This window comes from Solanum dulcamara, chromosome 5, assembly GCF_947179165.1.
Source record: "Solanum dulcamara chromosome 5, daSolDulc1.2, whole genome shotgun sequence".
Classification (NCBI taxonomy): domain Eukaryota; kingdom Viridiplantae; phylum Streptophyta; class Magnoliopsida; order Solanales; family Solanaceae; genus Solanum; species Solanum dulcamara.
In genome coordinates, this window is record NC_077241.1 from 3,220,351 (window position 1) to 3,245,683 (window position 25,333).

The 25,333-nt window shown below is 35.4% G+C and overlaps 1 protein-coding gene and 1 pseudogene across 1 annotated transcript; both read left to right on the forward strand.

The window, feature by feature from the left end:
• Positions 1–1,469: 1,469 nt before the first annotated feature.
• LOC129888798 (F-box/LRR-repeat protein At3g03360-like) lies at positions 1,470–5,039 on the forward strand. The gene is made up of 3 exons (XM_055963812.1): positions 1,470–2,434; positions 2,856–3,026; positions 4,441–5,039. The coding sequence occupies exons 1-3, from the start codon at positions 1,505–1,507 to the stop codon at positions 4,840–4,842; spliced, it is 1,503 nt and encodes a 500-aa protein (XP_055819787.1). The 5' UTR covers positions 1,470–1,504; the 3' UTR covers positions 4,843–5,039.
• Positions 5,040–20,554: 15,515 nt separating this feature from the next.
• Positions 20,555–22,265, forward strand: LOC129889848 (F-box/LRR-repeat protein 25-like; annotated as a pseudogene).
• Positions 22,266–25,333: the final 3,068 nt, after the last annotated feature.

The window sequence follows — 25,333 nt, forward strand, 5'->3', positions numbered from 1 at the left end:
AACAACAACTCATCAACAACATCAAAACAATATCAACCATTATTATACATCATCACTAAGATAATTCCATCTATTTAATCTACCTAAAACAACCCTTTAACCCATAACTCTCAACAAATCACCAAACTAGTTTATAACACTATTTTCTCCGTTCTAATCCGTTAAAACTCTAACTAAACTTGTTAACAATGAAAAGGAGACTTTAATATTACCTTAAATTTGCAGCACCACATAAAATCTTCTCCTTATTGGCTGATTTCTAGCTCAAATTGAAGCCAACGCGACGTACAACAATTTTCTCTTCATGAGCTTCGGATTTCGGGACTTGAATTTTGGTCGGATTTGGGATTTCTCTCAAGAACTCCCTTTCTCTCTCTCTCTGGAAATTTCCAGAATTATGTTGGTCTAAAGTTTGAAGGAATAGTTACAAAAAATCAGATCTAATTTCGTAGGTATTGGGCCTGACCCGAATTAGAATTGGGTTGGGCCGAATTCACTATTTAGTTTGGCCTGTCAGACTTAAAACGTCTATATCTTATTACTCCGATATCACATTTCGTCCCACGACCTATGGTTGGAAAGATATTTTAATTATCTACAACTTTCATGTTGAGAGTTTTCCCAAATTCTCAAATTATAAAGAGGTTATGGCCTCCCGAAGTCAGCTTACCCGAAACGTGACTTTAAGAAAAACATATTTGATGGCTTCTATTTTGATTTGGCTTAAGGGTCCTTCTTGAGATGTATTTTACTACACATAAATTATTCATATAACTTGGCATCTACAACGAATCATGTCATTTTAAAATTCAAAATTAAAAGTCCTTGAATTTATAATCATTAGCTTACGAATAATCCAAAATGCAAAAATACGGAATGTAACAACAAATAATCATCATCATAATAATAATACACGTGATATCAATCTTTTCCGCACGAGTTATCAATCTCTTCACCAAAACTTAATCAGAAAAATAAATTTGTTATCAATCTCTTCACCAAAACTTAATCAGAAAAATAAATTTATTATCAATCTCTTCACTAACAATTCGAATATTAAAAGAATGCACGTGTACTCAATCTTTTCACTAACAACTCAAATAGTCACAAAAAAACACGAATTATTAATCTCTTCACTAACAACTCAAATAATCAAAAATACACGAAATATTAATTTCTTTACCAACAATTTAAATAATCTGATAATACACATATTATCAATCTCTTCACTAACAACTTGAATAATTCAAAAAATAAATGTATTTTCAATTTCTTCTGTAACAACTTCAATAAATACAAAAATACACTTATTGTCAATTTAAATAATCTACGTTATGTAATCTATCCCAGAATTTAATTCAACCCTCTCTACTATCATAACCCAACCCGACCCGACCCGACACACCTACCTACATACTGCCCTATAAAAGCCAACTTAAGTTCTTCATTTTTCTCAATCCACCATAAACCAAATCCCTAACCCCCAAATTAGTTCATTTCTCCAATGGAGAAGAGAATCATGGCGATTGGAGATCGACTCAGCAATTTGCCTGAGCCAATTCTAATTCATATTCTTTCTATGTTGCCGGACGGTAAAGAAGTCGTTAGAAGCAGTGTATTATCTAAGCGATGGCGGTCTCTTTGGATGTCTGTACCGGTATCACTCGATTTCAGCTTCCCTGAGGATACCTATTTCGGCCTACCTGAGAGTGGTGAAGAGGAGATTCTCGATTTCGTGAATTCCACCAATAGAGAGCTTCATTATTGGAGGGCTTGCCAGAAAATCAGAAAATTCAATGTGGTTGTCAATTTTTCTACCCCGGAAAGATTCAATAAAGATGTTGATTTCTGGGTATATTTTGCAACAAAAATAGCTAAAGTTGAAGATTTTACTCTTGAGTGTTTATCTGGATACAAGTTACCTCAGTTTGCATTTCAGAATACTTCGATGAGGAATTTGCGTTTACAGTACTGTAAAGTGAAGTTGAGCCCTTCCGTTGATGTGATCTGGAGTAATCTCGTTTCTCTTTCAGTTGGACACGTTAAAATGACGGAGGGTGTCATGAGAAATGTATTATCTGGTTGTCCTAACTTAGAGTGCTTGAAATTAGACTTTGTTTGGGGCTTTGATCGTCTTGAAATCAGCAATGTGAAGTTGGAAAAATTGACCTTAAACAGCTTTGAAACTAGTGAACCTGACGTTTGGCTTGAAATATTAGCCCCATATATTCAAAATTTGCAACTTGTGGGGTATTCCAGTGGGATACGCTTGAAAGATGTGTCTTCACTTGTCACTGCAGTCTTTCGCTTAGATTTTCAGTTTGATTTTGATGAGGCAGACAGATCGGAGAAGAAGGAGACGAGTTGTTTGAAGGAACTTCTTCACAGCGTTGCCCATGTCACGAATCTCGTATTGAGTCCGTGGTGCATCAAGGTTTATTCATACTCTTCATTATCCAGAATTCAAAATATATTTTTTCTCGATTTGGGACTTCTTATTTGCTATTAAATTCATTAGCTTATTAACATAATCAATTTGGTATGTAAGTAGTAAATAATTACATTCTTATGCCAATCTGGTTGGGCAGTGATTGAGACGACCTTTTGGACAAAAAATTGGATGAAGAACACTTGGAATACATAGTTTGCAGTGGATATAACATCATGTAAAATTTGGATTCATTTACATTGATCATAATCTTTTAGTCATGTGAATGGGCTTTTTCAAAGTGTTTAAAATCCATTTTGGATCTCCAAACCAACCTTGAACATTATTTAACAATATGCATGCCATTTGTTAAGTATGACACATTTCTTTCTTTTGACATAATCCGGTTATCTATTTGGTTTACAAGCGCATTTCCACACTGGCGTTGGAAGGCTTCCAGCATCAACCATCGAGCTCGAGATTCTTAAAACTTAACACAAACTATGAAGAGTTGGACCTCCCAGGAATTTGCAGCTTTCTACAGAGTTCATCACATGTTGAGACATTGGTCATTGACTGGCACCATCAAGATCGAGGAGTAAGTTTCCTTTACACCTTCAATTCTGTTACTTCATGTTATGATTATCAAACAACTATTTTATTTTTCTTGAAATGGAATATCAAACAACTATTAATGGGAGAAGAAGACGATATATATCAACATATTTTTGATCTTAAGTGAAGAAAAAGATCATATGTTTTCTTTAAATTTAAACCACCTTGCTTGTAAATTTCTCTGCCTTACCTCTTTAAGAGAGGGTAACAACTGAAGCATTTCAATCCTCAAGTAAAAAGAAGATTGAGAAGGGTCAATCTTTGAGAAAAGTGTGGGAGATAAGCCTCTAATGCGTAAGTAAAAAGCGGGTTTTTGTATAGGAGGTGGCTCCTATATACACTGTGAAACATAACTAGCCAAATTACTTGAACTTTACAACAATAGCTTCGAACTTGTGGATACTTGCTCCCAGTTCATTGTTCCCATAAGAACTAAAAAAAGAGAAAAACTGAGAAGTATTTTCAAGTAACATGTGAGCTGACAGAAAGATCTGATTGCAATGTTGATCTTGTTGCATTATTGTAGTTCTCACTATGGGAAGTTCTTTTGGTAGTGAGTTAAAGCTGAAAAGTTTCTTCTCTGCGTCATGCTGTTTCTACTATCATGTTCAAGACAACATCTAAGCCCATAGGGAAGTGCTAATGCTTCAGTTGTATTGTTTATTCCATGGCCTAGTGAGTGCATATGCCATAATAATATCACCTAAACAGTTCCTCATTATGCCACCTGCTCCACATTGTCCTTGTCTGCGACTGACATTCAAGTTTAGTTATAAGCATGCTACATCAGGTTTGCAAAATTTTACAATAGTGCTTGTCTGTTGGGGTTAGAATTTTTGAATGTGTTCACTGTTCACAGAAATTGTTCCAGGAATGCTTAGCTCAAATTCTTGAAATATCAGTTAATGCTGGTTTGCAAGGATTTTTGAATCTGCTTTTTAATCTCTAAAGTAGATGGTTCTCTTTGATAAATTTGTTGCAGTAACTCGCTTTTGTGTAAGACGCTTAGAGGAACTTTTGTGTTCTCTCAATTTATATTCCTCATGAAAATAGTTCAGCCTGAGTTTCTTCGACAGAGATTTGTCACTGTCAAAGTTGATTCTATGAGTAAGCTGCTTCTATAATGACCTTTTTTTTTTTTTGAAAAAGAAGTTTAACAAGGAATAGTACTCACCTTCACGCAAAGAGATAAAGAACCAGCTCCAATAAAGCGTTGAAACATTTTTCTTTTTATTGTTTGCTTATACCACTTTGTAACATTTGCTAAGTACTTGACTTGTTCCTTGAATCTAAATAATAATTCATCACCTTTTTATTTTGTCTAACTATCAATTCATTGGCTTTTACGTCCATCCGAGAAGAATAACTGGTTAATGTTTGTGAATTCTTTCGTGCAGTACATATATCCATATTATGTTAAGGATAAGGAAAGGCAAATCAAGAGGTTTGAGACACATAAATTTAACTGCCCATTGCTACATCTGAAGACTATCAAGTTCATTAACTTGGTTGGACCATTAAGTGTAAATAAGTTTGTTCTTCCATTGGTTAAATATTTGCTTGAGAATGCAATTGTGCTAGAAAAGTTCGACATAGCTGCCAGATGCAAAGAGATTGATGTGCCTCTCGATCAGATTAAAATTGAACAGGAGCTATTGAGCTTTCCAAGATCCTCTTCGCGCGCTTCAATTATCTTTTCTTATCAACGATCTTTGCCCCCTCTCATTTTGCATCAGTCACAACAACAACAACAACAACAACCACCACAACAACCACCACATCAATCACAACATGCTTAACAGTTGTTACTTTATGTTTGAAATTGGTTTGTAGCGAAAGACATGGTTAGGATTCTACTTGTCAGTAATCAGAATCCAAGGAGTTTTTAGTATTTCTTCATGTCTAAGTACTTAACAGTGTGTTTATTATCTGATCTTCATGTTCATGTGTGAACTCTTGTTCCAAATGCTTTGTGATATATATTCACATTGAATCCTGGTCATTTTGCAAAAATAGTATTTCTAGATTCATTATGTGTCCAATGTTTTGTTTCTGTTAGCCTATGTTATTAGCACAAACATATGAGATCGTGCACTGCAGCTAACTACCCCTCGTATAGAAACTACCCCTATATATTCACATTGAATCCTTCTCTCTGCTACTAACTACCCCTCGTATTATTTGAAATAGCTTAGAAATACCTTCTTTCTTTATGAGTTTCTTCAGCTATTTAATTGCAAGTTTCTCACTGAGCTAAATCCACAAGCTGTAGCATGTGCTTCGTGCACTCAAAATTGATCTAATTTATAGCTTTTACCATAATACAAAATTACAAATCATGCCGAATGAAAGTGAAATAAGAAATACGACAAGAAAAACCAAATTACTGAAAAATGGAAAAGAAAAAGAACTGCAATTTCTAAATTCACAATCTATCTGTCTACGACAACATACCCAGTGAAATCCCACAAGTGGGGTATGGGGAGGGTAGAGTGTACGTAGATCTTACCACTACTTTGTGGAGGTAGAAAGCAGTGTTATCAAAGGCGAAAAGTGCAAAAAAGCTCTAAGGTTCGTTGGGGCTTTAAGCACAAAGCGCAAATAAATCATGAGCTTTAATGAAAAAAGGCGCAAAGGGAGAAAAAAATACAAATATATATGTTTAGTCCAAGACTAATAATTATAAACATGAATGACAAATATATGACGAAAGAAATTGAAAACAAATTATGATAAAGTGAAATATCAGTTGTTTAGTGTCACTTCTTAAGAAGAGGCTCATTGGCAAGGAAAATTTTGCCTTAGAACCTTGACGACGACATTGAGGAGCACATAAAGCAAGGCGAAGCGCTCAACACGTTTTGAGCCTCACTTTCAGGGCTTAAGCGCGCTTAAAGCGTGACTTTGACTACACTGGTAGAAAGGTTATTTCCGAAAGACCCTCAAGAGCAGTAAATCCAAGTACAAAGTAGAAAAAAACAATGTAGAAAACATAACAACTAAAAGAAAGAAGTGCAAAGCATATAAGAAAGGAACAAGAAGAAGAAGAACAACATAGTGTGATAGTTGAAACACATTAAACGACAAACGATGATAAATATCCTAAGCAAGAATAATACGGCTGGTACAACGACAAACACTAACAAACCTAAACCCTTGAAAAGCGAAAAGAACAACCCTCCACTACCTACTAACCTTCTACCCTAGTACACGACCTCCATGCTCTCCTATCTAAGGTCATATCCTCGGTAAGCTGAAGATACGCCATGTTCTGTCTAATCACCTCTTTCCAATACTAGTTCGGCCTACCTCTACCTCTCATCGGCCCCACTATATCCAAAACCCTCGCACATCCTTACTGGGGCATCCGCACATATGCTCTTTACATGTCCAAACCATCTCATTCTCCCTTCCCTCATCTTGTCCACCACGGAAGCCACTCCACTTTGTCTCGGATATCTTCATTCCTAATCCTATTGCTCCTATATAAAAGCATGAAACTTCAACACATAATATTTTATACATTTTCTTTTACCTTCTGATCATGCGTGCATTCAATTTTAGCCGCTCAAAAAGAATGTTACCGAAAATTGTAATTACAATTAATTATAAAACTTTATATAAAACTTCACTATTTCATTTTATCCCACATATGACCTTTAGGGTTTCTTCATTTATTAAGCTAGCTAAATAGGATGAACATTTTTTTTTTTTGAGAATATAAAAAAACAGACGAATGTTCATCTGTTTCAGGTATGTACATTTTTTGCATCAAATCATTTCTTTATCTGAACTATCAGAAAGTCCTAATATTAATCATCTTCTATAGATCCTTTCCTTATTTGAATTGTATAACAAGATACTGATTTTGTGAAAGACAAGTGAAAGTGTAGCTGTTCCAGGTTGTTGATTTGAATTGTTCTTTGTGAGTTATAACCAATTAATTCTATATAATTTAACATTCTTGATAAAAATAAAAAATAAATATAGAGCAAGACAAAGTAGAAAACTATAACAAAAGTTGATTTCTCTATTGATGCATCAATTTTTCATTATTCTTAGTTATAGATTTATAACCGATCATAAAATTAAAATTAATTCATTTTATATACAACAGAGCTTAGCTTTACCAAAAGGGAAAATGCAGACCGAAGATTGAGTAAGCGATTTGCCCAAGTTCACCGGATCTTGAGACATTGGTCATTAACCGGTGCTATCATAGACCAATAGTAAGTTTCTTGTATACCTTTATTTTGTCACTTTATGTTATCAATATCAAACAACTATTAGTTGATGAAGAAGATGATATATCAACATATTTCTGATCTCAAGTACACTAAGAAAGAAATCATAAAACTTAATTAATAATCACCTTAATGGTATATTACATATATTATTCTAAAAGGTTACAAAGAGGGGATTTGACTGCATTACCTCTTATCCTTCCAATGCCTCAATTATAGAGAAGATTTCTAAGTACTTTATGCTATACACTAGTTTCCAACTTGTGGAGACTTACTCCCCTGTGTATTGTTTCCATAAGAACTGAAAAGAGAAAAAAGTGAGGAATATTCTCATGTAACATGTGAGCTCACAAAAAGATCTAATCAGGAAGTTCATCTTGTTGCATTATTGGAGGTAAGCTTCGGGCTGTCTTTTAAATTCGAAGGGAGGGAGCTTCCACTTGCCAACCCTTCTCTTCGTGCAATAGGTGACTGTATCCAGCGAAAGAATTAGCCACACCATTGGCTTCTCTATAACAGTGTGGCATCTCGACTTATGAATCAACTCTTTAATTTCTTCAATAATAGGTTCATAGTGCCTAGAATGTTTTGCGACTCGCTTCACAACATTCACATTAAATAAAGAGTCGGGTTCCACCCGAATTATGTTTCTTACAAAGGCTGGCATTCTATCTCATATATCGTACATCTGTTTGAAGCGGTGGCATCTAATGACCAGCCTCATACAACTGTCCTTATGTATCGAACCATACTATGCTATCACTCATATTTGTATAAGGACTATTACTTTGTTTGTTGGAACTTTTTGTATTCCCTTCAACCCTTTAGTTACTAGTTGTGGAGTTTTCGCCCTTTGCTTCTGGCTTTGGTGAAGGAAAATAGTCAAAAAAAGTTCCTTGTAGAGCGCGTTACTAGTTGTGGAGTTTTCGCCCTTTGCTTCTGGCTTTGATGAAGGAAAATAGTCAAAAAAAGTTCCTTGTAGAGCGCGAGCGTTGAAGCTTTCATCAATACGATATTATTTGTTCCTTACTGGTCCACGTTGTCCTTGTTTGCAACTGCCATCCACATCTAGTTTTACTCATCCTAGATTAGGTTTGCATCATTTTACAGGAGTGTTGTCCATCGATGTAAGAATTCCCTATATGTTCACAAGAAATTGCTCCAAGGAATACGTAGTTCAAATGCTGGAAATGGCATTTGAAAGTTGCCTTGCAAGGATTTCAGAATTTACTTTTTAGTCTTGAAGTTGATGTTTCTCTTTTCAAAATCTGCAGCAACTTGTGCTTGTTATTCCGTTTATGCAAGACTTTTAAAGGAAACTTTTGTTCTCTCAATTTATTTTCCTTGTTTGGGTTGTTAGTAGTTCTTCATTTCTGAGCAATATTGTATTTCTCTGATCATTATTTAAGAAGGATTGCTTATTTATCTTCATATTACTGTCCTGATTATGTTTCCATAGTATCAAGGTTTACAACAACAACAACACACCTATTGAAATCCCACTATTTAAGAAGGATTGCTTATGTTGTGTGATTTATGTTCATATTGCTGTCCTGATCATGTTTCCATAGTATCAAGGTTTACAACAACAACAACGACATACCCAGTGAAATCCCACTAAGTGTGGGGTCTGGGGAAGGTAGGATGCACACAAACCTTACCACTAACTCGTGGAGTTTGTGAGAGTGTTTCCGAGAGACCATATTATCAAGGTTTAAGGTTTGAAATCCTCAAAAACAGTATTTTAAGAATCATTACATGTCCAATGGCTTGCTTTAGTAGGCCTATGTTATTAACACAAACAAAAGAAAGGGCAGAATTTCTGCACATTAATTTGATTATGGAATGAGTTTTTTACTTCTAGATTGTTCTCTGTCTACTTGACTAGTCTTCTTTTATTTTGCCGTCATTTTCTTTTGGGGCTTTTGGGCTTTTTTCATAATTTCCTTTGGATTTTGAGATATTTGACTTTTGGGGTTGACTAATTCTTGGCATGTAGACAGTTTAAAAAAATAAAAAAATATTGGCATGTAGCCTCTAAAGTTAGTGTGATATGATCCGAAGCTGTGATATTATTATGTGTTGGAATTTTTAATAGTCACAACCCAATTTAGGATCGTCACCGACGCTAAGGCGGAGAATCCCAAAGCAATCCTTACCATAAATCGGGCAGTGTTTCCTCTGTTTTTAGGCCTATCCTGAATTTTTCCTATCTCAGAAATCCACAACACAACTAAGGTAACTCTAAATCAGACATAAACTCCATCTTTCATCCAATCACCACGCAATAATGCCAATTCATTCCCAAATACGAAAAGCAGTTTAAAACTAGTCGTATGACTACAATGCGACAGAATAATCATGACTCTAATAATGACTCTAATAGAGAAAAGGACAAATGGAGAGACTCTAAGAGTTTTAAAAGAAAAGGAACCAAAGCAGTTTGATAAATTTCTCGCCACGCGAAGCAATGCGGGGCTCACCAGACACTACCAAATCACGCTCTCTAGTTAATAAAATCCTCGCCAATGCCAGTTGAGTTCTATATAAAAACATTTAGCGAGGAGTGAGATGCTAGCTCAGTGAGTAATAACACTTACCACAAACGTTTTAATGAGGGACAAGTCAAAACATATTGGTATGATGATCAAAATCATGAAATAAATGTCCTTTTTAGAAAACAATAACAATGTTCAAACTTATTTGTCTCATGTAAGCAAACAATGTAAACATTTTGAAATAAATTTTGAAAGACACTTTCATATCAAATCTTATATTTGGGAGGTTTCCAAGAATGAATTATGTAATTTGTGTGACTTTCTTCTTTTAGAAGTAACCAATAACAATGGACCCCTCATAAAGGAGACAGTTATTCATATCAGTAGATCCCTACTAGAGGGATATCGACAACGGTATGCTAGTTCTAACTTCCTACTAGCAAGGGCTATATCGTTAATCCGTAAATACAAGGTGCACCAGGTCTAACGAACCCGCCGTTAGCTATGGGATCCATCAATGTTTACTCCCACTTATACTATTTCCTTATGAACAATAGATACTTGTAAGAAAGCATTTTTAAAATCAAACAAACCATTTAAATCTTATCAAATCATATATGTCAAACTTTAAGGAAAACACATGTCAAAATGCTATTTCACAAGTGTCAACCCTTTCAATAACGGTAATCATATTTCAATTATCAATAAACTTGTCTTATAAAGGGGAGATCATCTCAAATAGCCATTTTTGGTATCATATCAAGTAAAAGACTTGTGCCACATGCAAATTCGACACATTCAGTAACACATTCACTTTTTAAACCATGTATAAATCATGAAAGTTATAAAACACAAATTGTGGTAAGATTACTACTCATAGTACTCGTGTCGAAATACCAAACTTGTCACTCGAGCAATCCGTATGACTTCCTTCGATCAATCTATAATAACATTATATTGATCTCGAGTTAGTTTCTATGTTTAAGCTAATTCAATAACTGTTTTAAATACCCAACCCTCGAATTCAGGGTTTGAATCTTAATACGGCAAACTATCTTATTTCTTAGCTTAATAGTCCTTCAATTTAAGCAGCAATGAGTTAAAAGTTGTAAGTACTCATATTTTGCGGTTGCTTAAGCAATTGTCTTGGCTATTTCTACTGTTAACAGTTACCTAAACCTTAACATCACAATGTAATTCCAACTAGTTCTACTAGGAGTATGCCTGGCAGTAGTAGTAGAAAGAAAATGCTTCTATCCATTAGTATTCTCATACCCAAATCCATTGATAAATCATATATCTTGTTACTCATAAAATAGATTGATAAAATATATAATTTATTCATCCAATTTGTAACCAAAACTACCCTTGCTGCCCAATTATTTGTCTCTAGTAATCAGATTTTAACACCTAAAGTAAATTATCTAGGCTAATAATCTTGGAGAAGCTGTACAATAAGAAAAAAAACAAAGATTTACCTCGAGTCCGATAACAAAACTTCTGATAAATCTCTTTCTCCTTCTGCTCCCCTCACGAATTCATCCTTCTGCTCTTTCTTCTCTATTCCTATCTATTCAAATTTGTATTTTTTCCTATTTAGTTGCTGTATGCAGAAACCCCCTGCCCCTAATACCTTTATTTTCTTTTGTTTATTTGCTGCAGTTTGCAGCCCTTGCTGCTTTGGGCTTGTAGCCCAATTATTCTTTTCTTTTTTTCCATTTTGGTCACTAAAACACACCAACAATCTGCCCCTCTTTTAAAAAAAACAAAAACTAAAAGACATATATGACGTTATTTCAAGGTAAGGAATTACATTAACTTTGTTTCGAAATCAGTAAAATATGCTCCCTCTGTTTCATTTTATTTGATACTTTAATTATTTTTGGTCGATTAAAAAAGATCGACACCTTTGCTATTTTGGGAACTATTTAATTGCACTCTTTTATATTGGAAATCATTTAGTTCTTACATTCTATTTTTCAGTTGATGAAACTCTCGTATGCACATGACATAGTCATGTTTATAACCGCAAGATGTTAGGAGCATTTTTTGACATGTTATATACATATTTGCATAATTGCATTGTCAAAAATATTTCTTCTTTATATTCAATTTCGTGTTGAATACTATTATATAAAATACTATAGCTAGAGCTACATTGGTCAGTTCAAGCTAGTTGAATGCCCGACGGAGCCTCTTTGCATTGGTCGACCAAATCAATGTCCATTGCCAGAACCTTCAAACTCGATTTTAGTACGCTAAAGTGTTTAATGTATGTGAAGGTGAGGTTTATTTTGATTCAACCAACTAATTGAAATCCCATAGACTATTCAGGCGGATTCAACCACAATAATAATACTCTCGTCAAATCTCACTTTAATCTTTTGTCCAGAATAGGGGATACCATACTTGTTCCAAAAAAGAAAAGAACGGAAAAGAAGAAGAAGCAGGTGATAGCCCTGTAGGAAATAAGATTTGACAGCAAAGAAAGAAATGATTATATTAGGTGCTTTGTATATAGCTAGTGAGCAAGTCTATACAAGTACTTAGAAGCTAGTTATTCTTTTTTAGCTAGTTATGTTTCATATTGCTATTAGGATTCCTCCTATACAGAAACACTCTTCTTACTTACACATTAGAGGCTTATCTCATTGAGGAATGAATCGGTTCAATTCTTACCCTTTTTTGGCAATGATTTTCTTTTGGGGCTCACCAGTATGGTCTTGGTGCTCGGCCAATTATAATTATATAATTAAATTCTTTCTTTACTTATCAAAAGTAATATGCTAGTTTGTTTACCTTCTCTAGTCTCCACTGTAAAGATAAATATCTATAGTTGATGTTCAATGTGGAATCTGTTGGAAGAAATATGATAGTAGAATGATCGAAGGTGGGAAAGTTTCTGGACTAATGCTTTTATAATTTATGAGGGAGAATAATCATTTGTTTTAATCTTGAACAAGTATGATCTGTTCGATGACAAGGTCACTCGTGCACCATTGGATTCTTGCGAGTTATTCAAGTATATTATTATATCGCGGTGAAATTCAAAGATCTTTATGCTTCTCCAACAGATAGATTGCTATTTGTGTGGCAAGTGACCGAGTGACAGTCTATGAGGCGTTCTAAGTATATATGGGAGGTTGTGAAGTGGGATGAGGAAAAGGAAGAGACCTATTATGGTGGAGCAGAGTTTTTTCATATTACAGTACAATTGATGTGTGCTCTTCTCCATTTATCTGGCAGGAGTAAAAACAGTGTGGAGTTTTGAACAACCTCTTATTTTCAGTATACAATTTAGCGTAGCTAATGCTGCTTTATTTCTGATATTAAGCTCCACCTAAGTTATGCAAAGTTACTTAATGCCAGAAACTGATTAAGATGTTCCATAATTTTGTTTATAGAAAGTGTATATGTAACTGCGAATATAGAGAGGTCTTTCAGAGTTCTCTGGCGATCGAAGTTGTAATCTTTGGATAAATCATCATTTGTGTATCATATATAGTGCAGAAACGTCGAAGATGAAAATAACTGTACCATCTCAAGTTGTATCTATATACAAAAGCATACAGAATAGTCCCTTCCGATGAAAACTATACTCCATATGAGGTTACCAATTCTTCGAAACGATGCTATCTGAATTTTCAAATAGTTTGTAACATGCTATCTTCTAGTTGGATTCCGTACGTTTTGCTCTCGATATACACAGCTGCTGTCTCGAAATTTCAAGGATCAATTTGCGCAGCTGCTGCTCGCATTAAGGAACTGGACAAGTAAATTTTGGAGCAAAATGTTTGGGATGTAATTGCGACGAGATCTGCTGCTGCTTATGTTTTACTCATTAGCTACTTTTTACATCAACTGCTGGGAATTTTCAGATGAGCACTGCTCTGTTTTTGATTGTACAGGCAAGGTTTAACAAAAAAAGGCCACTAGATGGAGTGTCTAGTGGATATAAATTCGTCAAAAAAAAGGTTCTGTGATGGTTGTTTCTCCATTTTATGAGATGGCAGTGATTCATTCTTTTTTAAGTCCAGGCGGTGTTTGAGTTGAGAATTTTCCTATCTAGCTAAGTCGGCAGCCGTTTTTGCAATATTTGCTTCATTGATAGCCTGCTTGATATCTCTCAATTTGTAGCTGTCTTCCCTTGGTTCTACAGTTGTTTTGTCGACTGCTTTAGGGGACTCGTTGAGCTTAGTGGACCCGTCGTAAAATTATGATACAATCCTCTATAACAACTACTCAAATGTTAATTGATTTTTTCTCTTAGTTTCTTGAATGGAGTGGACTCTCTGAGCTCAAGTTAAGGTGATACGCAATGAATGAATGGACTTTGAGACGAAATGAGTATTTGGTTATTGGCCTCATGGCAAGAAAGCTGAAGATCCAAATGAGTATTTCCTCTTCTCCTTCCCGACTCTGTCTATGTTTCCTCCTCTACCTTGTTGCATATTGCGTATTTGCTGGTGAAATGAAATGCATTAGTTAATGTTGAGTTTCCTTAGTCATTTAAGTGCTCGACTGAACTTCCTTGCTTTCCATTATTAATTTACACATTTTCTTGTATTCTCCAACCATGCTGAGCAGGTGAAATTTTTGTATGGGGACAAACACTGTCTTTTGTGCTTGGCCAGTTGTATTACTAAAATCTTGTTTTACTTATCAACAAGAAGATGAAATCATGCTAGTTAGGTGCATAAACGATCCAGAAAGGGGCCATTTATCCATGGAAAGTGGCCCTTCCCTGTAAAGATAAATATAGTTGATGTTTGATGTGGCGTCTGTTGGAAGAAATATGATAATAGAACAATCACAGGTGTAAACATTTCTGGACTAGATGACATAGACTAATCTTATTTTAATGTTTAGGACCAGTAACTGTAACTACTTTAACTGTGCACTCTTTAAATACAAAACATACGTTACCTATATACACGTCTAAGGTGAAACAGCTAACTGCATTGATGGAGCCAGCCTCTTGAAAAACATATGTGCAATAAGTTATCATTTTCTTCACTTGCCATCATTTAGACATATGTTTTTATGTCCTTCCTGACAGGTGCTAGCTAATCAGTAGAAATGCCAATGGAATTGATGATGGATGCAATTGGGTTGAGATGTTGATTTATGGGTGCATTTTGCACCTAAACTTGCTAGAGTTGAAGATTTTACTCTTCAAATTATGGAGTAGTCTAGTTTCTCTTTCAATTGGTCTAGTTACATATCCCTTCAACATTAGCTAGTTTAGTTGCAAAATATACCCGTAAATGTCTAGGCGATGGCGGTCTCTTTGGATGTCTGTTCCACTATAACTAATTTCACCTTCCCCAGTAGTGAAAATCAAAATGATGCTCTTGATTACTAGATAATCCAGAATTTCAGGTATGAGTAGTTGATCCTAAAAATGTTGATTTATGGGTATATTTGCTACTAAACTTGCTAATGTTGCATATAAAAATTTATCGTTGTGGAATCTGGTTTTATGACACTGTCAACTGAACCCTTGTGGTAGTGTTAAATGGAGTAATCTCGTTGAACAGAAGATTGAAACAAGACCTTTTGAACAGAATTTTCAAGAATGAACTATGAGAATAAAGAGTTGCCAATGGACAGAACAACATTTAAAATTTGTATTGATTTATGATCATGTGAATTTTCCTGAGTTCTTAAAGTCCATTGTTGGACAGGAGCTTTCTGTTTATGTACTGCATTTTGCATCCTCTGAATGTTGTTGAATGAAGTTCTACTTTTTCCTCATTAAAAGAATACGTCATCTTTGAATTTTCAAACTAATCTTGAGCACTTTTATGTGGCAAAATACGGTTTTATAGTCCAAGTTATTTTTACGAAGTATTCACAATTTTGATGTTATTTTTAAGTATGTTGCATTTCCTTGTTTTGACATATTTGGTTTATAAGTCCCTGTCCGTACTAGAGTTGAAAGGGTGGTGGCGGTCTCCACCATCTAGACGGAAATTTTAATTCTTAATACAGCCATAGTACTGTTGGACTTCCTTGGAATTGACAGCTATGGAGTTCATCAGATCTTATAACATTGGTGATTGACCAGAAACCAAGAGTAAGTTTCCTTTATATCAACAAATTTCTGATCTTAAGTATTGCAGGAAAATTATCATTTTTTTTAAATGTAAACAATCATTTTGGTATACTTCATAGAATATGACAAAAAGTTACAAAGAGGGGGACTTGACTGGTTACCTCTTCAATAAAAGGTAAAATTGAACCAGTTCAATCCTTTAGTAAGGATAAGATAGAGAAGGGTTAATCTTTGACAAAAGTGTAAGAGATAAGCCTCTAATGTGTCACCAAAAAGAATGTTTGATGAGCTATACAACAATAACTTCTAACTTGTGTGGATTTCCTCCCCTGTTCATTTCCGCAAGTGCTAAAATAGAGAAAAAGGGGAGAAGATTATTGTCAAGTAACATGATAGTGAAATGCATTAGTTAATATTGAATTTCCTTAGTCAATTTAGTGCTTGTCTGAACTACCTTGCTTTCCATTATTAATTTACGCATTTTCTTCTATTCCACAACCAATACTGAGCAGGTGCAGTTGTATTACTAAAATCTTGTTTTGCTTGTCAAAAAGCCGAAAACATTATGCTAGTTAGGTTCTTAAACGATCCAGAAAGGGACCATTGATCCATGGAAGAGGTCCTTCCCTGTAAAGATAAATAGTTGATGTAACATCTATTGGTAGAAATATGATAATAGAACGATCCCAGATGGAAAAATTTCTGGACTAGATGACATAGACTAGTAATGGTCAGGACCAGTCATTGTTACTACGTTACCTGTGTACTCACTGAATGCAAAACATACATTACCTATGTACACGTCTAAGGTGAAACAGACTAATCTCATTTTAATGGTTTAGGGCTGACAATGGTGACTACATTGATGAAGCCATCCTCTTGAAAATCTTATGTGCAATAAGTTATCATTTTCTTTACTTGCCATCATTTAGGTATATGTTTGCGTGTCCTTCCTGACAGGTACTAGCTAATGCCAGTGGAATGAATGATGAATGCAAATTGGTTGAGATGTTTGAAGATGTTCGTCTTGTAGTATTTTGTGTGCCCCCCGACTGACTATGATCTGATGTGGCTTGCCTTGAAGGACTGCGGTTTTGGTACACTACTTAAGAACAAGATGACACATATCAAAGAACTCTTTGAAACAATGGTCAGACGTCCCTGTTTCAAAGAGACCCCATTTGTTTGGGTGGAAGCTCGCTCGTGTGCCATTAGAGTCTTGCGAGTAGTTCAGCGATTCCAGTCTAGTGCAGACTTGCCATAGTAAGCAGCCACTAGCAAATCAATCATATTATTATGTCTCTGTGAAGTTTAAAGACCTCTATGCTTCTCTCAAAAGTAGAAAGCTATTCGTGTGGCAGGCTTGGGCTAGATACTGAATGACAGTTGATGAGGCTTTAAAGTATGTAAATTAGGTCGGGAAGTGGGGCGAGGAAAAGTAAGAGACCTACTATGGTGGAGCGGAGGACCATTCTCCGTTTATCTGACTGCCATCTTATTAAACAGAGATGACAGTCATACTTCCATAAACTCTTGAATGAAGAAGGGGGCAGAGAGATTATGTTGGGAGATTTGGAACATATAAGGAGGCGTCACGATTTTGGGTGTTGCAGGAGTATTACAGTCGAAGAGGTTAAGGGTGATGTGCGCAGGATGCGCTGTGGAAGAGCGACCGGACCTGATGAGATTCCTGGGGAATTTTGGAAGAGTGGGAGCTCGATAGGTTTGGAGTGGCTGACTAGGTTATTTAATGTCATCTTTAAGACGGCAACGATGCCTGAAGAATGAAGGTCGAGCGTAATGATTCCTCTTTACAAAAACAAGGGTGATATCTAGAACTGCAACAACTATAGAGGTATCAAGCTTCTAAGCCATACTATAAAAGTGTGGGAAAGAGTGGTGGAGATGAGGGTGAGGAGAGGCGTGTCTATTTCAGAGAACCAGTTCGGATTTATGCCGGGACGCTCAACTACAGAAGCCATCCATCTTATGAGGAGACTGGTGGAGCAGTATAGGGAGAGGAAGAGGGACTTGCATATGGTATTCATCGATCTAGAAAAGGCTTACGATAAATTTCCACGAGAGATACTATGGAGATGTTTGGAGGCTAAAGATGTACATGTGGCGTATATTAGGGTGATCAAGGACATGTATGAGGGTGCCAAAACTAGGGTAAGAACAGTAGGAGGGGACTCAGAGCACTTCCTGGTTGTGATGGGGTTGCATCTAGGATCAGCTCTTAGTCCGTTTTTATTTGCTTTGGTGATGGATGGATTGACGCGACAAATCTAGGTGAGGTGCCATGGTTTATGCTTTTCGCGAATGATATAGTCTTGATCGATGAGACTCGTAGCGGAGTTAACGCTAAACTGGAGGATTGGAGACATACCTTGGAGTCTAAAGGGTTTAAGCTGAGTAGGACCAAGATAGAGTACTTAGAGTGCAAGTTCAGTGAGACACCTCATGAGATTGGCACGGAAGTTAGGCTTGGTGACCAGGCCATCCAAAAAAAAAGTAGTTTCAAGTACCTTGGGTCTGTCATGCAAGACAACGGGGAGATTGACGATGATGTCATACGTCGTATTGGAGTAGGGTGGATGAAATGGAGGCTTGCTTCCGGTGTGCTATGCGACAAGAAGGTGCCACCACAACTTAAGGGCAAGTTCTACAAAGTGGTGGTCAGACCGGCTATGTTATATGGGGCGGAGTGTTGGCCAGTTAAGGTCTCTAACGTTCAAAAGATGAAAGTTGCCGAGATGAGAATGTTGAGATGGATGTGTGAGCATACCAGGAGCGACAAGATTAGAAATGAGGCTTTTCGGGACAAGGTAGGAGTGGCCTCGATGGAAGACAAGATGCGGGAAATATGACTGAAATGGTTTGTGCATGTGAAGAGGAGAGACACATATGCCCTAGTGCGGAGGTGTGAGAGGTTGACCATGAATGGTTTCAGGAGAGGTAGGGGTAGACCGAAGAAATATTGGAGAGAGGTGATTAGACAGGACATGACGCAGTTACAGCTTACCGAGGACATGACCTTAGATAGGGGGTGTGGAGGATCCATATTAGGGTAGAAGGCTAGTACATAGTCTCGTTATTCTTCCGTACTAGTAGGCGCATTAGCGCACTATAATTTTCTTGTGCTCGAATTTATGTTATTATCTGTTACTTTTTGTACTTTGATTACCCTATTTTATTTGTGTCGCTATCGTTATTTGATTTCCCATAGCATTTTGAATTTCTTATCTTTATCTGACTTCTTTTTATGCTTCTATTGAGTCGAGGGTCTCTCGAAAACAGCCGTCTTACCTTGGTAGGAGTAAGGTCTGCGTACACTTTACCCTCCCCAGACCCCACGTTGTGGGATTTTACTGGGTTGTTATTGTTGTATATCTTGATATTTGTAGAAATGGCTTGAACTTGACTGTTAGTTTGAATACCCTTGAGGCCACTGTTTATATTTGTGTCTCTGTTGAGTAAGTTTCTAAGTCGGGATAGTTTTATTTACTTATTATTCACTCTCTCTTCCCATCCCTTTCTCTCATGTTTTTCGTTTTCTTTTCTTGATTTGATCGAGATTTATGTTTTAGGCTGCTGCTCTGGCATTTTCTTCGTGGAAGCGACACTGTGGGTCCTATAATCAGCGGTAGAATGTCACTTTGACGTGGTGGATTTGAGCCTAATTATTCCTAAGCCAAATTTTAGTTTTTCTCGTTGGATTTGCCCCCTGATGTTGTTCAATGAGAATAGATAAAACGCTCATGTGATTGATGTGAGGGGAAAAGGATGGATATGTTTCTGGGAGTGAACATGGATACAAGTTATGTCTTGAAATGAAAGACAATTCTGAATCCACTTCATCTACGAACAAGGAAGCTATAAGCAACGCAACCATCACATCTTTGAATAGTGTACTGATGATAATGTATATAATATATACAGGGCCGGCTCAATGCATACAAAAGTAAGGCATATGCCCCTGGGGCCTCAATTTTTTAATAAATGATGTGTATATTTTTATTGATAAAAAATAATTATTTATGATATATATATATATATATATATAAATTTATTTTCCTTAACTTCATTCAAATAGAAGAAATTAAGAAAACGTTTTTTTGCTTTCTTACATTTTTTTAACTCCTTTTATATTTTCTTTCTTCAAATATTTGATAAGTTAGAGTAATAATCTGCTAAAAATATAAATCAATAGTCAAAAAGTGTTGAACAAAGTAAATTATAAATTATCTATTTTATTTCTTTGTAAATTTTCAAGCATTACAACACGTTAAAGTGGGGTATACCAAGTTATCAACTTCTTGAATCATATTTTATGGTTCTAACACTTATCTTATTTAAAATTTGTTAACTTATTATTTATAGAATTATGTTAAGAAATTGCCTCGGTAAAATGATGTTTTTCAACGTTGAATTGATAAAATTAGAAAAAATATTTTAAATAAATATATGAAGTTCAATTATTTAGATTTTAGGTCCCTAATTAAAATTTTGTTTTAGTTCTCCCGTTACGTTGAGCCGCCCCTATGAACTAGCTGGTGCATTTCACACCAAAAAAGAAAAGGATTTTTTTTAAAGAAAAAATACATTTTGACTATTAAATGTCGAGTTTTTGATCTTTAATTTTTGTTACTTGAATTAATTTTTGCCCTAACTAATTTCATGAAAATTTATTGCCCAAAGATGACCTAAATACTCTTGAGAAAAGCCCCAAGAGGAGCTGTTCCCACCTCAACTATACTCCATGGAAATGCAGAGGAAAATCATGGCGATAGGAGAAGATCGACTCAGTGATTTGCTTGATTCGATTCTAAGTCACATACTTTCTAAGTTACCGGACAACAAAGAAAATGTGTGAAGCAGCGTATTATCTACAAAATGGCACTCTCTTTGGAAATCCGTTCCAGTATCACTAAAAATCGAGTTATCCACTAAAGGGGCAATTCTTATTTAGCTTCCACCGATAGAGACCTTCATTACTGGAGGTATTTCGATAAAATCTCAACATTCAATGTCATTTTATTTGGGTACAGGAAGAATCTTCTTAATGATGTTGATTTATGTGTACATTTCGCAACTAATGATGCTAATGTTGAAGGTTTTAGTCTTCTATTTTACAATTATGAAGACTCAAAAGAATATACGTTTCCTCAGTTTGCATATAAGAATACATTGTTAAGGAATTCGGTTTTAAGCAGATGTCAATTGAACCCTTTTGGTAATGTTAATTGGAGTAATATTTCTCTTTCACTTGAGGGTTTGAAATTAACAGATGGTTCTATGAAAAAGATATTATCTGGTTGCCTAATTTAGAGTGCTTGAAATTAAAGGAATTTTATGGTATCCATTGTTTGAAAATTAACAATGTGAAGCTGAGGGAAGTGACTATAGAAGAGTACCAAGGTAAGAAAAATACACCTTGGTTAGAAATATTTGCTCCACATATTCAAAAGTTGCAATTTTTGAGGTATTGTGGTGAGATATGCGTCCAACAAAGAAAGGTGGCTTCACCTGTCATTGTTGTCGTCACTGCAGTCATCCGTCTATATTTTGATTATGAGGATGAGGAACACAACTTGGAGTATTTTGACAATGAAGAATGGGAATTGGAAGAGTGTAGCTATTTGAAGGAACTTCTTCATGGTGTTGCCAATGTCGAGAATCTTGAATTGTATATCTGGTTCATTCAGATTTATTTATACTCTTCACCATCTAATTTTTTTTTTGGGGGGACTTTTTATTTGTTGTTGAATGATTTATTAAGAATCTAAGCTTAGTGGTGCCACTACTTAGGATAAATAAGTTGATAAGTACTACTAAAGAATTTACATTTACCTTAGCCAATTCAATTGGACAATGGCAGGTGATTGAAATGAAACCTTTTGAACAAAATTTTGGAAGATGAACTGTGAGAGTGAAAGTGTTTGCAAAACAACATGTGTACTTCACTTGTTGTTTGCACCTGTTTGTTTTGTCCATTGCAAACACTTATCTCACAATTCATCTTCCAAAATTTTGTTCAAAAGGTCTCATTTCAATCACTTGTTATTGTCCAATTAAATTGGCTATGAGAATGTAAATTCTTTAGTAGTATTTATCAACTTATTTATCCTAAGTAGTGGCACCACTAAGCTTAGATTCTTAATAAATCATTCAACAATAAATAAAAGTCCCAAAATGAAAATAATAAAAAAAATTAGATGGTGAAGAGTATAAATAAACCTGAATGCACCAGGTACCCAATTCAAAATTCTCGACATGGGCAACACCATGAAGAAGTTCCTTCAAATAGATACACTCTGAATTCCGACCGGCATTTCTGTCAATCCAAGTTCTGTTCTTCATTGTCATCGTCATCGTCAATGTTATACCCTCATCCTCATAATCAACATGTAGACGTATGACGACAAAAGTGACAAGTGAAGCCACATTTTTTTGCTAGACACGTATCTCACCACAATACCCCAAAAGTTGCAAATGTGGAGCAAATATTTCTAACCAAGTGCATTTTTCTTACCTTGGTACTCTCGTATAGTCACTTCCCTCAGCTTCACATTGTTAATTTCCAAACAATTGATACCATAAAATTCCAAACAGTCCAAATTAGGGCAACCAGATAATATCCTTTTCATACAACCATCTGTCAATTCCAAATACTCAAGTGAAAGAGAAATCAAATCACTCCAATTAACATTACCAAATGGGTTCAATTAACATTTACTTAAAACCAAATTCCTCAACGACGTATTCTTATATGCAAACTGAGGAAACGTATATTCTTCTGAGTCTATATAATTGTAAAATAGAAGAGTAAAACCTTCAACATTAGCATCATTAGTTGCGAAATGTACGCATAAATCAACATCTTTAAGAAGATTCTTTCTGTACCCAAATAAAATGACACTGAATGTTGAGATTTTATGGAATACCTCTAGTACTAAAGGTCTCTACCAGTGTAAGCTAAATAAGGATTGTCTCTTCGACTGGATAATTTGATTTCTAGTGATACTAGAGCGGATTTCCAAAGAGAGTGCCATCTTGTAGATAATACACTGTTTCACACAACTTCTTTACTGTCAGTTAACTTAGAGAGGATGTGACCTAAAATCGAATCAGGCAATCATTGAGTCGATCTTGTCCGCCATGATTTTCCTCTGCATTTCCAATTAAGTACAGTTGAGGAGGGAACAATTCCTCTCAGGTTTTTTCTCAACTCATCTTTAGCCCATAAATTTCTATTATACTCATTTTTTATAGGCATAATAAATAAATATAATTTTAACTAAGCACTTAAACTTGTATAAGTGGCATAATACACGTAGGCATCTATGTAGGATAAAAAATTGTCATGTAGGACGTCATATAAGACGCATGTGTCATTTGTTCAATTTTATATAAATTTAAGTGCTTACTTGTTCACACCCAGTTATTCGTTATTTGCTTTCTCATATCGCTTTGAACTTCTTAGCCTTGCTTGACCTCTTTTTATGCTTCTTTTGAGCCGAGGGTCTCCCGAAAACAGCCGTCCTACCTTGGTAGGAGTAAGGTCTGTGTACACTTTACCCTCCCCAGACCCCACGTTGTGTGATTTCACTGAGTTGTTGTTATTGTACTTGTGCACACCCAAAGTTGAAAGAAAATATTCTATTTTTCCTTCCTAAGAATTTTTTGATCTTATCCATTGACACGGGGAATTTTGGAGAATAGGTTTCAAGAAGGATGCACAAAAAGAAAAATATTTAATGCTAAAAAAGATACAAAAACTCGAGGAGGGTCAAAAATTATGTTTCTACATATCAAAAACATATTCTCTTTGGAAAGAGAATATTCCATTCTTTCTTCCTAAGAAATATTTGATCTTATCCATTTGCACGGGGTATTTTGGAGAATAGTGTTATGACCCGCCACTTGATCATCAAAAAAGGGAGAATGATCTAGAGTCTTTGGGAGGTTAATGAAAGACTCTAGAACCTTGTAGAGAAGTCTTTAAAGTCTTAGAATCCTCTAGGTGTGTAGAAAATTCTAGAATATTGACTTTTTAATAAATATTGGACCTGCATAGTAATTTTTATTTACGCTTAAGCCCCTAGGAAGTAATATAAATAAAGGGGGATTCATTTGTAAACCCATCAAGCAACAAACTATCTTCAAAGCAATATACAAAGCTTTTTTCCTAAAAGTTGTCTTGTCTTTCTTCTAATCTAGCGTTCCCTTAGCGATCGTGAAGGAGTGGTGAGTACTCTCAGGTGTCGTACGAAGATCTTAATTGAAGTCTAAATTCATGACAATATGCTTCAAGAAGGGATGCACAACTAAACCTAATTCCCTAAAAGCTATATATAGATACCTATCTTCTCCTATGGGGGAACCTAGACTAGGCAGCCGTCTCTTGAGCAAACTGCAATGTTGCAATTGTAGTCATTGCTCTAACACATCAGAGACTCTATTCGATCTAAGTTTGGAGATTGAGGACATTGGAGTCTTTCACGAGAATTGAGAGACTTGATGATTCCTAGATCAAGTTTTCTAATGACAAGTGCAAGGCATAGGTCTCAATAATTGAGAAGCAACTCATGGTCAATCAGACCCCATTGGATTCTGTCCTCCATTTGAAGATTCAAAAATGATAAGTTTGTTGTTCAGAAGGTTGAAAACCACGCTTCATTTTCGCTGGTATTAAACTTGCTTCCTTGTACTTGGTATCAATATAAGGAAGCAAGTCCAATTCCAACGAAAATGAGACATGCTTGTCAATCTTCTGAACAACAGATCCATTATATTAATTGAATATCTTCAAATGAAGGGTTGCAACGGAAGAGTCCTGGTCAATCATGGATTGCTTTTCAATTGGCACATGTGCCTTGCACTTTTCACAAAAATATCTAATTTAGGAATCAAGTTTTTCTTTTCTCGTGAAAAGACAAACTATCAACGTCCTCAATCTCCAAGCTTGGGTCGATTAGAGGCTCGTATGTATCATATTAAAAGTCGTATCACCAAAGTATGAATGACATTGGTCAAAATTTTTGCTTAAACATGCAACCATTCTAGAAAAGTTTGTCATTGCTATGAGATTTTGACTTTTATGGGTTGACTATTTCTTAACTTATAATCTCTAAATTTAGTTTAATATTGTCCGAAAGAATGATACTCTTTTTTTTGTGCTAAGATTTCAAAATCAGTAAAATATGCTCCCTCTATTTCATTTAACATGATATTTTTTTTCTTTTTATTCGATTCAAAAAAAGATTGATACCTTTTATTTTTTGGAAACTATTTATTTCTTACCTTCTATTTACACTTGATGACACTCTCTTATGCCTAAGACATGCCATATTTATAACCATGGAGCATTTTTTGACATGTTATACACGGTTGCATAATTACATTGTCAAGAATATTTCTTCTTTATATATTCCATATCTTGTAAAATACTATAAGAATAGAAAAGATAAATGCTTTGTGTGTATAT

Bases quoted from the DNA above. Each gene is read 5' to 3' on its own strand.
- LOC129888798 (XM_055963812.1), top strand. From the start codon at position 1,505: ATGGAGAAGAGAATCATGGCGATTGGAGATCGACTCAGCAATTTGCCT. The intron at 2,435-2,855 runs GTTTATTCATAC...TTGGTTTACAAG, and splicing joins TGAGTCCGTGGTGCATCAAG to CGCATTTCCACACTGGCGTT. The intron at 3,027-4,440 runs GTAAGTTTCCTT...TCTTTCGTGCAG, and splicing joins GGCACCATCAAGATCGAGGA to TACATATATCCATATTATGT.